The sequence below is a fragment of the Apodemus sylvaticus genome, chromosome 1, assembly GCF_947179515.1.
Source record: "Apodemus sylvaticus chromosome 1, mApoSyl1.1, whole genome shotgun sequence".
NCBI classification, from domain to species: Eukaryota; Metazoa; Chordata; class Mammalia; order Rodentia; family Muridae; genus Apodemus; species Apodemus sylvaticus.
In genome coordinates, this window is record NC_067472.1 from 4,958,056 (window position 1) to 4,971,381 (window position 13,326).

General features: G+C 49.5%; 1 protein-coding gene across 2 annotated transcripts in view; it reads right to left on the reverse strand.

The window, feature by feature from the left end:
• The window catches only part of Habp2 (hyaluronan binding protein 2), a 34,458-nt gene that overhangs the window by 14,754 nt on the left and 6,378 nt on the right, over window positions 1-13,326 (reverse strand). For both annotated transcript variants that reach the window (XM_052183048.1, XM_052183039.1), the window contains exon 2: window positions 7,093-7,129. In XM_052183048.1, coding sequence (XP_052039008.1) covers window positions 7,093-7,129 — 37 coding nt within the window. The remainder of the gene's footprint in view (window positions 1-7,092; window positions 7,130-13,326) is intronic.

Below are 13,326 nucleotides of genomic sequence, written 5' to 3' on the forward strand. Positions count from 1 at the left end.
AATGGTGTCCTCTCCTCAATGAACCCAATCAACTGCATCCTCACGTACCTGCACAGAGGAAAAATAATCCCCCACAGGTGTGCCTGGAGGCTTGTCTCCTAGATGAGTACAGAAGTGGTCATGTTGACGATTGGCACTTTGGCATCGGACCGTACGAGGTAAAGGCAAAAAGGAATCAGGCACTCAGGCCAACCCGGGATACATGAGACCCTGGCTCGAAATAATCTGGAAAGTGTGTGCTGACTGGGCCTTACCCTGTGGGCTCTGAGACACACAGAGAAAAGCAAAAGCAATGTGCCCAAGGGTCCCATGGCCAGATTCACACTAAAGTTTGCCTCAGTGCAATCACCACATCTTTCTAGTTTAACAACAGTGCTCAATTGCTTTGATAGGTTCTTTCTTTTGCTTTAATTGGCTCTACACACACACACACACACACACACACACACACACAAATCCCCACTGAATGTCTAGCCTACTACTTAGCAGACACCCACATTCAGCCCTCAGACTCTTCCTGGACCTTGGTTGCCAAAGGAGACAGACTGCCGTGACACCCATAGATGGAATGTTCAGTTACACAGGACTTTGAGACAAGGAGGCGTGTGTGTCTGAACTTGAGCTCTTGGTTACATGGAGTCTTGGAAGATGCTGGAGGCCCTGTGACTGGAGGAGAGAACTTTGGAACTGGGAGGAAGCTGAGCTCATTTCGCCTTTTGCAGCTGATGAGAGGATGGCAAGTTGGTGCAGGGAGCTTGGAGGAAACTCTCCAGAGAGGCATGACAATGAGGCAAGACTTGAGAGGAAGCCCAATAAGGCAGCGATGGTGAGGAGGACCGGAGGACCGCTCTCCATCTAAGCCTGATTCCCAAGCACACTGCCTCGTGCATCTTCCCAGCATTCTGTAATAGTCTTTATATCAGTGGCATCTGAAAAACTGACTTTTGCACATGGCTATTTTATATTTCCCATTAAAATCGGAATTATCTTTTCATTTCATTTTTTTTTGAATATGCCAACCCTGGTTCCTTGGTGAAGTTTTACCTCATTTATCACGGTGTCAAGTCAAGACTCTTTACTTGCTCATTATTTTCCCTGGCTGCTTTCCCCCGACTATGAAAATGGACCCAGAGGAGGCCGCCTTTCTAGGCATGAAGGTCTAGGTTGAAGATAAGACCCCAGACTTCCTGGAGCAATGAAGTTTCCTTCCACAAATATAATTAAGTAGAGACAAGGAGGAGGTGACGGAAACTGTTCTGAGTTGGCCATGAAAAGTTCCAAGCTGACATTTGAAGGAGACAGAGAGTTGATTGCAACACGGATTTATCTCTGTTTTCACTGCCTGACTATTTTGTTTTTCTTACAGGTGTTTACAGATAAGAGTCTCTCAGGGAGTTTGTAGAACCCTTCTCAATAGTCCCACAAATTGGAGGGCGGATTGACTTGACTATATTATTAAGGTTTTCCACTCCACAGCCCCGCTCTGTGGCCAGGAAGATGCTCCATTGGCAAGATGCTTCCTACACAAGCTTGAGACCTGAGTTCTGGTATCTACTGCCTATGTACGTAAGAACATGGTGACATAGGCCTATAATTCTAGTGCTTCATGGGGTCAGTTGGAGATGGGAAATCCCTGGAGCATCCAGCTATTCTTGCTGAGTTGGTGAGATTTGTGTCCAATCAGAGATTCTATTAAAAAACTAGGAAGTAAGTGATAAAGATCCCTGGCATTTACTGCAATCCTCTACATGTATATATACACACCACAACCATGTAAATGCGTGCGTACTCATATACACACATTTGTCTTAAACACATGGGCACACACACATGCACACACCACCCACATATATAAAGCTCAAACACACAAATCTGTACACATTTGCTTACCACTCACACATTTAAAAAGCACGAAATAAAGGAGATGCATTAAGTCTGACAGCTTGTGAGGGTCCGGGGTGGAGGTGGGCTCAGCGTTAGGCTTCAGATCACCAGGGAAGGAGAAGCCATTCAGTAAGGGGGCTGCAGAGGATGTTACCAAGGGCTCTCCATGTGGGCAGACCCCTACCTCTTTTGTAATGTTGACACTCCGTCTCACTGAACGTATGAACAGTATATAGGAAACCTACAGTGGACGGCGTGTTATGTCGGGTGGTGGAAGGCACTGGGGACCACAGAGTGTCACAAAGTTAGACCCACAAGAGTGGGCACAGCTTGTCCTGGAGGAGCCTCCAGTCTGAATAGCCTTGAGGAAGAAGCAAGAGGAGCAGACCGAGAATGGTGTGGGGGAAGAGTAGTTGGGTGTGGCCACACGGAAGCCTGCTGTCTGTGCTTTCAGTGCTGGATATTTGACTTGGTTTGAGCCAATCAATGACACGGATGCCCCAATTCTCCCGCCTCCTGCATCTTTCCTCCCTTACAGCAGGATGTTCCAGTTCGTTTTCGCAGGGATGGTTCATATTTCACCTCTTGGACCTTTGCTGACTTTGAGACTGGCTCTAAGGCTGACCTCGAAACCTCATGTCATCCTCTCTCCTTCCTTTTCTCCTTCCTTTCCCCTTCCATCCCTCCCTCCCTTCTTCCTTCCTTCCTCCCTTCCTTCCTCCCTCCCTCCCTCCCTCCCTCCCTCCCTCCCTCCCTTCCTCCCTCCTTCTCCCCTGTTCTCGCCTACTTTCCTGGGCCTTCCTGACTCCTGTGGAAATAGTCTGGCCTATTTTGCCATAGGAGTCAACAGCAATCCCAGATGAAGTCTTGGACACAAGAAAGCCAGCTAATTGCAAAATGAGATGCCAGATGGGCCTCTAGTTGAATAAAGATGCAAGGAAATCCAGCTCAGAGCAGCTAGACCTGGTATAGACCAGAAGAACACAGATTAAACTGCACCCAAGAAATGAATATCTAAATACATGGTTATTGATGGACATCTTCAAGTTGGGGCCCTGTATTATAATAACAGCAACAGACACACAGGGCTTGATTGACACTGGGTTGCTCATGAGATTGGGGGTTAAGATACAGGGGTGTTCCTTGTTGTAGCCTTGTTGTCTGTAGGGTATGGATGTCTTAGATGGAAGCTCTTTGTTTCCCTCTGGGCCTCAACACGTCTATCTGATTTGTTTCCTGGAATCTTAAAAATGAGGCTGCCTCTGTTCTGTCTTCCTACAGTGCCCAACATAGAACCCTATGTATAATTGCTATGTGTAACAGAGTGACTCTACCTGTGACTAAACCTCCTTGCCTTCTGATTGGCCCAGCTTGAAACAGCATGATCAGGGACCTTAGGAAGAATGTAGGTGAGATTTGTACTTAACAAAACCTGATGATCTTTGTACAAGGCTGTAAAGCCATCTATTTTCTTGGTAGAAAGGAACTGTTATCTAACATGAAATCTGGTCCTGCTCTGGCAGACTGGAGAAAACTTCTTTAGAGACACAGTTGGTAAAGTGCTTTCCTTGAAAGGTAGGGAACCTGAATTCAGCCTCCAGAATCCACATTTTAAAAAGCAGGGGTTGGGGTTACAGACTTTCAATCCTAGTGCTGAGAAGGCAGCGACAGTGTGATCCCTGGGGCCCACTGTTAGTTCCAGACCTATGAGGACTCATCTCAGAATCCTCAGAAAGTTGTAGATCAGGCAGCTTGGCATGTGTGGGAATGAAGATTACTGTGGCTCAAGCACAGGGGGGTAGGCAAAGAGCAACTCCAGAGGTTGTCCTTTGACCTCCAGTACTGCAACATATGTGCACATGCATCCATCCATACATGGACATGCATATATGTCCATGGAGAGGAAGAGGGAGAGGGAGAGGGAGAGGGAGAGGGAGAGGGGAGAGGGAGAGGGAGAGGGAGAGGGAGAGGGAGAGGGAGAGGGAGAGGGAGAGGGAGAGGGAGAGGGAGAGGGAGAGGGAGAGAGTGTGTGTCTGTCTCAGGAACTATGCCTGAGGTTGCCCTCCACAAACATGCATGTACACAAAGAAAGACTGCTTTGGGTTTAAATTCAGATTGCTTGAGACTTCCTCTGAAGTGTTGAGAATGGGAGAACCTTGGGAAGAAAGTGTGACTCTCAAAAGCATTTTACATCAGGTACAAAAAGAAATTCTGTGGCCTTGCTCCTTTACCAGAGTCTAGTTTGAAATAACTATGAAGAGCATTAAGGGTATTCTGAATCAACACAGGTGATTCTAATGGTAGGTTATTGCATGTTAAATATTCTGTGTGTCAGATACTCTATGAAACTGTGGGTAAACAAAATTCCATGTAACTGTCTACCTCCTCGGTGGAGGTAATCATTATCTGTATTCTACAGAAGGAAAGGCCCAGGCAGAAGGGCATCCACACCCGGGTTCATCTGACTCCAAGTCCCGTGTGCCTCTTCATGAGCCTGGCATCTCCTGGTTCAGGTTAGAAAACCTTTGGCCTTTTGCCTTTCAGGAAGTAGCCTCCTCAGGAAATCTTCACTCATCACATGCCCCTCATCCCTGCCTATTCCTGTGGTCCATGGTGAGGGCCTCTTGGAATGAGCTCCCAGTCGGTGCTGTGGGAACCCCACAGCTGCTCTGCTGAAGGAGCTTGCCAGATGTGCGGGATGGAATGAAAATCCCTGGAATGTCATCCCAGGTGGCTTCATTCATCACTGTGCCACAGCTGGCTCCTCTGAGGGCCTTCCCCAAACCCCAGCCCTGTCGGCCTGCCTGTGACATTTCCAGCCGTGCTGGCAGGCAACCACAGCCGGGAGACTGGCTGGCAGGCGTCAGGCAGCTGATGGATGGGCACAGCCTGTGGTGCCGGGCAGAGTCAAGCCAGCTTTGAAGATGCATTTCCGCAGGCCTGCCGGCTGTGTGTCACCTGCTTTGGGGAGACGGTCAGAGCTTGGGCTCTTTGATGGCCACCTCCTCTACCGCACACTGGGGACTGGGGACCAGGCACCTTCTGCTCCGGCAAGGCCCTTGCCATGTACTGGCACCAGTAAGACCAACCAAGGAAGCAGTTTGCCTGAGGGCATGAGCAGGGCGTCTCTTCAGCATGCTACTATCTGAGGGGAGCATGGAGCTGATGAATTTCATCAAAGAACAGCCCCGTGTCAATGAAGCCAGACAAGGACACGCCTTAAATCTGACTTTCTCAGTCCACAGCCTGAGGCCAACAGAACATCTGGAGACAGACCTTGCCAGGGCCACAGGCTTCCTCTGCTCACTGACTCTTGGACGTTATCTGCGGCGTTCTTGGGTTTGGTGTCTTGGCGTGCTCAGTCTCACAACTGTCCATGCTTTTCTAAGTTGTTTTCCAACTTAAGTCTTTGCCTTAAGTGCCTCTGGTGTTGGGATGTTCATTCCTTCTTCTCAAGAGTCCATCAGCCCACTCAGAATTGAGATAGTCTAATGCTGGGAAAGTCTGTCTGTCTGTCTGTAGGCCAAATCTGAAACTATGCTTTGTCACCTGTTCATGTATGGACACAGTGAGTCAATCCACTCTTTTGTCTACAGAGTAATTACATTGGTTCAACCAGTTCCTTGCCTAATTTCAGAATGTCATAACCTCCCTCTAGACATCGTACACAATATTCTGGAAGATAATAGTAAAGTGCCTTGTGGTGAAGATATTCCTTAAATATTTTTTTCTTTTTCATGTGTGTGTGATACATGTGTGTGTGGCCTGCATGTATGTGGTATATTTGTATGTGTGTGTGTAGTGTGTGTGTGTGGTATGTGTGTAGTGTGTGTGTGTGGTACATTTGTGTGTGTGATATGTTTGTGTATGTGTGGTACATTTGTATCTGTGTGTGGTGTGTGTGTATATGGTATATGTATGTGTGATATATGTATGTTAGTGGTATGTGTGTGGTACATGTGTGTGGTACATGCGTGTGTGACATATGTTTGGTACTTGTGTTTGGTACATGTATGTGGTACACGTGTTGTGGTACATGTGTGTGTGTGTGTGTGTGTGTGTATTTTTGCCCACCTATGAGTGTGTGTGTGTGTGCGTGCGTGCGTGCATGTGCACATAGAGGACAGAGTACTATCAAAGATCATCCTTAACTATTGTTCCTCCACTTTGCTCACTGAGGTAGGGGCTCTCAATCAAACCCAGAGTTCATTGCTACAGCTAGTCTTCCCAGCTGCCTTGCCCCCATCTTCCAAGGTGAGAATGACAGGGTGGCTGCCTTGTGCATCTAGCATTCACATCATTGTAGAGTCACACCTTGTGCTTCAAAGTGAGCACTTTACCCGCTTAGCCATCTTCCTGGCCCATAAAGACAAGTGTGGACACTTGAAACTGAGGTTCTTTAGCCCTTCTATGCCTCTGCCTCTTTCCTTGCCATAGCATCTACAGCTATGTCTTACTGTCTTTCTGACCTCCCAACTCCAAGAACACGTTATTGAGGTCTGAGCAAGCTGTTCTTGAGGCTGGAGAAACGATGCCCTTCCAGCCTTGGCCCTGGCTCCTCTCTGAACTCCATGTATGCCAGTAGTCTGAACCAGGGTCTCTGATTCTCCCACCTCCATTTCCCAAGTGTCAGGATTACAGATGTGTCCACCATGCCCAGTTCTGAATGTGATCGTAACACCATGCCAGTGCCGGACACAGCATCCACCTCAGGTCTACCTGACTCAGTGCTTCGTGCCTTGTTATCAACCTGAGACTTCCTGTGGGGTTTCTGGACACCCTAAGCCTAACAGTAATGGAGGTGGTGGTCCTGGGGGGGGGGGTCAGCACTGGAGTAGCTCCTCGTGGGGCTACCTGTCCAGTGTCTTGGCTTCTCTATGGGGAAGTGAAGTTAGTAGGCTCCTTGCTCAGTCACATTTTTTTTCTGTCTCCAATCAGGAATGGACAAGGAACCAGTTACTTCCCTCCTCTGGGCCTCAGTTTCTTTCTCTATGAAATCAGGGTGTTTAACCACATTTGCAGTTTCTCCTTTAGGAGGCTGAGACCGGCATCTCAAAGCTGTGCGGAGTGTTACACAGCTGCAGTGTTTCTGGATAAATTCTCAACAATTTCTGCGATGCCCTGAAACCAACTGAGTCCCAAGGTCCCGTAAGTGCTTCTGTGCTCTGGGTCTTGGCTTGTGGAAGCCCGGGGTGATGGCGCACTCACCTGGGTCTGGGGGCGCGATGAAGGACATCAGTGACAGCTGAAAAACAAAAGGACACAGTGAGTGTGTGATGGAGCCTCCGGCACCTTCCTCAGATGCCCTCAGCCAGAAATCACCACTCCCCAGACACAGGCATGCTGGGAGTCTGCAGAGGGAGAAGCAGAGCCTATGGGAAGACACTCCTTTTGTGCACACATCTTGACCCTTCCTCTCTGCAGACACGTGTCCCTCATACACACCTGTTGGAACATGGCGTCTCTGGAATCTGCCACAATATTAACTAGTCAGCTGCTCTGGGATCATGGGTGGCATGGTTGTGTTATGTTCCCATGACAACCCCATTTACAGAGGAGAACGCTTAGGATTTCTGCTCTCATCTGAGTGATTCTTGGGGTGACTGACCCTGTGGATTGGGAATGAGCAAAGCTCTCCAGAGCTTTATCCCCCAGTGTTCCTGGAATAAAATATAAACACCTGCCCTGACATGCAAACCTCTTCCCACGCTCCTCCCTGCCCCTAGAGAACAGCTGCCGCATCTGGCTTCAGACTGGATCAAGCCAGACTCCTCCCACCCCAAGCCTCTGCACTGATGGTTCAACCTGAAACCCTCTTTCAAGTTCTTGACCAAATCTCAGTACAAAGGCTCTGTCAGAACAGCACTACATCATCTCCATTCATTTCTTCCATGGTTTTTTTTTTGTGTGTGTGTGTCCATATGTGTGTGTATGCACATATGTGCAGATGGATGTGTGTGGGCACCCATGGGCATAGGTGTTCATGCACTTCTGTGAACACACATGTGGGAGCCAAAGACTTCTTTATATCATTCTTTAAATGTCACCCCTCTTTTCTTTTTTGAGACAGGGCTTTTTGTGAGTTTCTAATTGGACAAGGCTAGACTGGATGGCCAACAGGATCCAGAGATCGTCCTGTCCTTGGCTCCCCAAAGTTGGGACTCTGAGGTTACATTAGCACATGCCACGTTTGTGCACAGATTTCAGGGCTCAAATGCAGGTCCCTGTGCTTGCACCGAACAGTCTGTGATAACTCCCTGCTCAGGTTGTGGTTTTCTGATGAACCATGTTGGGGACTGGGCAGATGTCACATTACAGAGAAAGTAAAGGGACACTCCTGGATGCAGCACAGTGAGGATGTGGCATCGATAAATAGCATCCTTGACAGAAATGCATCCTCAGGGGCAGAACGGATCCCCACTCAGCTCTCCAGATCACAGGACCTCCATAGGACACCCCGCCTTGACACCACAGAGATGACGGTGCCCTAAGAGCAAGAGGATGGAGGGCTCAAGCGATGGGACTGCTGGGACCGCTGAGCGCAGGGTGTGACCCTGGATTAGTGCAGTGTTGAGATCAAGGGGAATCTAAATACAGATGCATCAGATAGTGTTGTGGATATCGAGAGTGGATGGAGACATTGCACTTCAGTAGCACAGTGTCTTTAGAGTTGGGTTAGGGTGCTCTCTGCCTTCTATTTGGAAATGGCAAGGAAACAAACAATGCATACTCGGGAGGGTGAGCTCTAGTGTTGGGGTGACAAAGTGAAGGGGAGGCTCCCAGCATCTCTCTCCCTCTTCTTAGGCTGGAACAGTGACAAGGTGAAACTCAGGGAGGCAAGGGATAAAAAGAAAGAAGGAAAATGGTCTCCACTATCTGGAGGTGTGTCTCTGTTTAATTACCGTGTGGTTCTCCAGCCCTGTTTTTTATGAGAACAAGATAGGGACGCATAGTTCACTGGAGGTGGGGAGGGGTATTCTTAGGCTTGGGGAAATGGGAGTATTGGGGGTGCTAGAAGAAAGGCTGGGGGTCCCTGGAGAATGGCTCCACACCCCAGTACGGCCAGTGGCTGCACTTCGGATCTGGTTCTCTGCTCAACCCCATCTGCTCCATTGAACTATGGGGAGCCCACGGTCTGCGTCCATCTCTGTTCAGGTAGACACCACTAGGGTATCAGCTCAAGCTGACTACGATGGGCATTCCTGGATGCCGCCAGCCCTGAGTAGTGGGCAGGGCAGGAGAGACATCTTTTTTGAGCCAGCAGAGAAAAGCCCTAGTGGCTTGTGCCAGAGTTAGGTAAGAATCTCAAATCTTGGCTACAAGGGGAGCCTGAGAGACAGCTGCTGCTGTTCTACCTGTAGCCAGCAGGTGGCAGACATGTCCTTTCTAGGCATGGTCGCTGAAGGAATTGAAACTGGAAATAGGCAGGTTTCCTGGCAGAACCAGCCTGGTCCTTTGGACAGCACCGCCCTGCTCACACAAGCCTCCATCCAGCCCTCAGCTCCTGAAAGGGCAGTGTACTCAATATATGACCCTGTTTCCAGCTCTTGCAAGGGCTGTGTACTCATTGTATGACCCTGTTTCTACTCACAGGGAGGCTATGGTGCCAGAGAAAGGCAACCTTACACCTGGCTGGTGTCTGGGTACCTCCATACTAATCCACCCTGCATCAGAAGCAGGAAGAACAGATACCATTTGTCTCCTCCCACCACGCCATTCTATTCTGATTTTCCTCAGGCAGGAAATAATAGAAGAGCCCTTCCTCCGGGGACTTGAGATTCCGAAGATGAGACTCAGAGGAAGAAGTGGTGTGTGTGAGGGATAGCCAAGAAGCAAATGAGAAAACGGAGCTCTCTGTCTAATTGAAGAGCTGGCAGTGAGCCAGTGGTGGTAAAATGTTCCATATACACTGTCTTGATTATTCCCCAAGCCACTTGATCATTCCAATGCTGTAATTATCAACTTACACCCAAAGATTAACACAGCCTTGGAATAGAATTGCCTGTTGTCCATCAGAGTCCTGGTTCCTAACCACCAGGGAGAGAGATTAAGAGGGTCATTGCATGCACACATTGTAGCAGAAGGACAGAGACTGTCCTGGTTTGGTTTCTCTTGCTGTGGTAAATATGACCAAGAGCAATTTGGGAGAAAGGATTAGCTTGTCTCCCATGTCCTCATTGTTGCATATTACTGAAGGAATCAAAGAGGAGCAAAGGCAGAACCCACGGAGGAACACAGAACCCACGGAGGAACACAGAACCCACGGAGGAACACAGAACCCACAGAGGAACACAGAACCCACAGAGGAACACAGAACCCATGGAGGAACACAGAACCCACGGAGGAACACAGACCAACGGAGGAACACAGAACCCACAGAGGAACATAGAACCCATGGAGGAACACAGAACCTACGGAGGAACACAGAACTCATGGAGGAACACAGAACCTACGGAGGAACACAGAACCTACGGAGGAACACAGAACCCATGGAAGAACACAGAACCCATGGAGGAACACAGAACCCATGAAGGAACACAGAACCCACAGAGGAACACAGAACCTACGGAGGAACTCAGGACCCATGGAGGAACACAGAACCCAAGGAGGAACTCAGGACCCACTAAGGAACTCAGGACCCACGGAGGAACACAGAACCCACGGAGGAACACAGAACCCACGGAGGAACACAGAACCCATGGAGGAACACAGAACCCATGGAGAAACACAGGACCCACGGAGGAACTCAGGGCCCACGGAAGAACACAGAACCCATGGAGGAGCTCAGGACCCACGAAGGAACTCAGGACCCAAGGAGGAACACAGAACCCACGGAGGAACACAGAACCCACAGAGGAATACAGAACCCATGGAGGAACTCAGGACCCACAGAGGAACACAGAACCCATGGAGGAGCACAGAACCCATGGAGAAGCACAGAACCCATGAAGGAGCACAGAACCCATGGAGGAACTCAGGACCCATGGAGGAGCACAGAACCCATGGAGGAACTCAGGACCCATGGAGGAACACAGAACCCATGGAGGAACACAGAACCCACGGAGAAGCACAGAACCCATGGAGGAGCACAGAACCCATGGAGAAGCACAGAACCCATGGAGGAGCACAGAACTCATGGAGGAGCACAGAACCCATGGAGGAACTCAGGACCCATGGAGGAACACAGAACCCATGGAGGAGCACAGAACCCATGGAGAAACAGAGGATCCACGGAGGAACTTAGGGCCCACGGAGGAACACAGAACCCATGGAGGAACTCAGGACCCACAAAGGAACTCAGGACTCACAGAGGAACACAGAACCCACGGAGGAACACAGAACCCATGGAGGAACACAGAACTCACGGAGGAACTCAGGACCCACGAAGGAACTCAGGACCCACGGAGGAACACAGAACCCACAGAGGAGCACAGAACCCATGGAGGAGCACAGAACCCATGGAGGAACACAGAACCCATGGAGGAGCACAGAACCCATGGAGGAACACAGAACCCACAGAGGAGCACAGAACCCATGGAGGAGCACAGAACCCATGGAGGAACACAGAACCCATGGAGGAGCACAGAACCCACAGAGGAACACAGAACCCACAGAGGAGCACAGAACCCATGGAGGAGCACAGAACCCATGGAGGAGCACAGAACCCATGGAGGAACACAGAACCCATGGAGGAGCACAGAACCCATGGAGGAGCACAGAACCCATGGAGGAACTCAGGACCCATGGAGGAGCACAGAACCCATGGAGGAGCACAGAACCCATGGAGGAGCACAGAACCCATGGAGGAACTCAGAACCCACGGAGGAGCACAGAACCCATGGAGGAACTCAGGACCCATGGAGGAACACAGAACCCATGGAGAAACAGAGGATCCACGGAGGAACTTAGGGCCCATGGAGGAGCACAGAACCCATGGAGGAGCACAGAACCCACAGAGGAACACAGAACCCATGGAGGAACACAGAACCCACAGAGGAACACAGAACCCATAACCCACAGAGGAACACAGAACCCATGGAGGGTTGCTGGCTCCATCGCAGGTTCATGTTCTATTGCTGTTTTCACATCTCCCAGGGTCATCTGCCCAAGGATGGAACCGTCCACAGTAAGCTAGGCCTTCCCACTGCAATCAGCAGTCAAGAAAATGCCACGTAGATTTGTCCACAGGGCAATCTGGTGGAGGCATTTCCTCAGTTGAGGGTCCTTTCTCACAGGCAACTGTGGTTTGTGTCAGGTTGACAGAAATTACCCAGCACAGAGAAGATGGAAGAGCTCCTTGATCCCAAAGAAGCAGATTTGGAGCAAGGTGAAGATACCAAAGACCCTGTTATTGGGACACTTCATCAGAGTTCTGTCTGGAAGGGTCTAGGCTTGGGAGGTGACAGTGGGGGACACATGCCACAGTGGCAGCTGGGGAGAGCATGAAAGGCTGCCTCAGCCAGTCCGTTGTGGTAAACACATCTCAAGAAACATCTCTTTCAGTCATGTGGAGTGTAACTCACTGCCCATTTCTCTCTTGACCTCTATTACTGGTTTCAGTGGGATTTAAGCAATTCATAGTCACAAATGACTGGCCTCTCTTAAAGGACTGGCCATGGTCATTCCATCCAGAGTGGAGAGAGAATGTTTACCCATGTATTTAGAATGACTACTCCAATTCTGAATCCTGGATTCCTATGCGCACACATCCCTTCTCCCAGTTCTTCTGTGTCTGTAGACGGGAAGGAGTGGTTCAAGTGTGGTTTGCCTGTATTTCCTGAGATCTGCTATGCTGTTTTCCATGTTGTACCATCTCATGTTCCTCCCACTGGGGATGCACGAGTTTCCCATTACTCGTGTCCACAACAATACTTGTATTTATCACATTTGCCTCACCCTGGCTAAACACCTAGCAAGCAATTTAAAGGAGGGTGGGTTTGTTCTTGCTCAGTCATCAGGGTAGCTGGTGCAGCGCTGTCTCTGTGGTGGCAGGAGCTGGCCACACGCTTTGAGCACATCCCACAAGAGCAGAGCGTGGAGATACTTGGCCAGAGGTGGGGCTTGTCTGTAATCGTCAATGGCTGCCTCTAGTGGTCTGTATCAAGCAGCTAGAGCTCATGTCTCAAAGGTTCTGCTTGTAACCTTTCAAAATAGTATCACCAACTAAGGAACAAGTATTCAAAATGAGCCCATGGGTCTAGGGTGCATTTCACATCCAAACCATGCTTGTTATTTTCCAGTGGAAGAAATTATAGTCACTGGGGTTTGTACAAAGTACCACCACTCTCTTCTTTACCACAGGAAATCTCAGTTCTCCAGAATGTCCCCAGCGCCACCTCAGTGGACGGCTCAGCATGGCTGTGCCTTCAAGCTCAGGTAGGGAGGGGAAGGCTCTTGTGGGATGGATGCCCCAAAGGAAGATATTGCAGATGGATTCCTTCT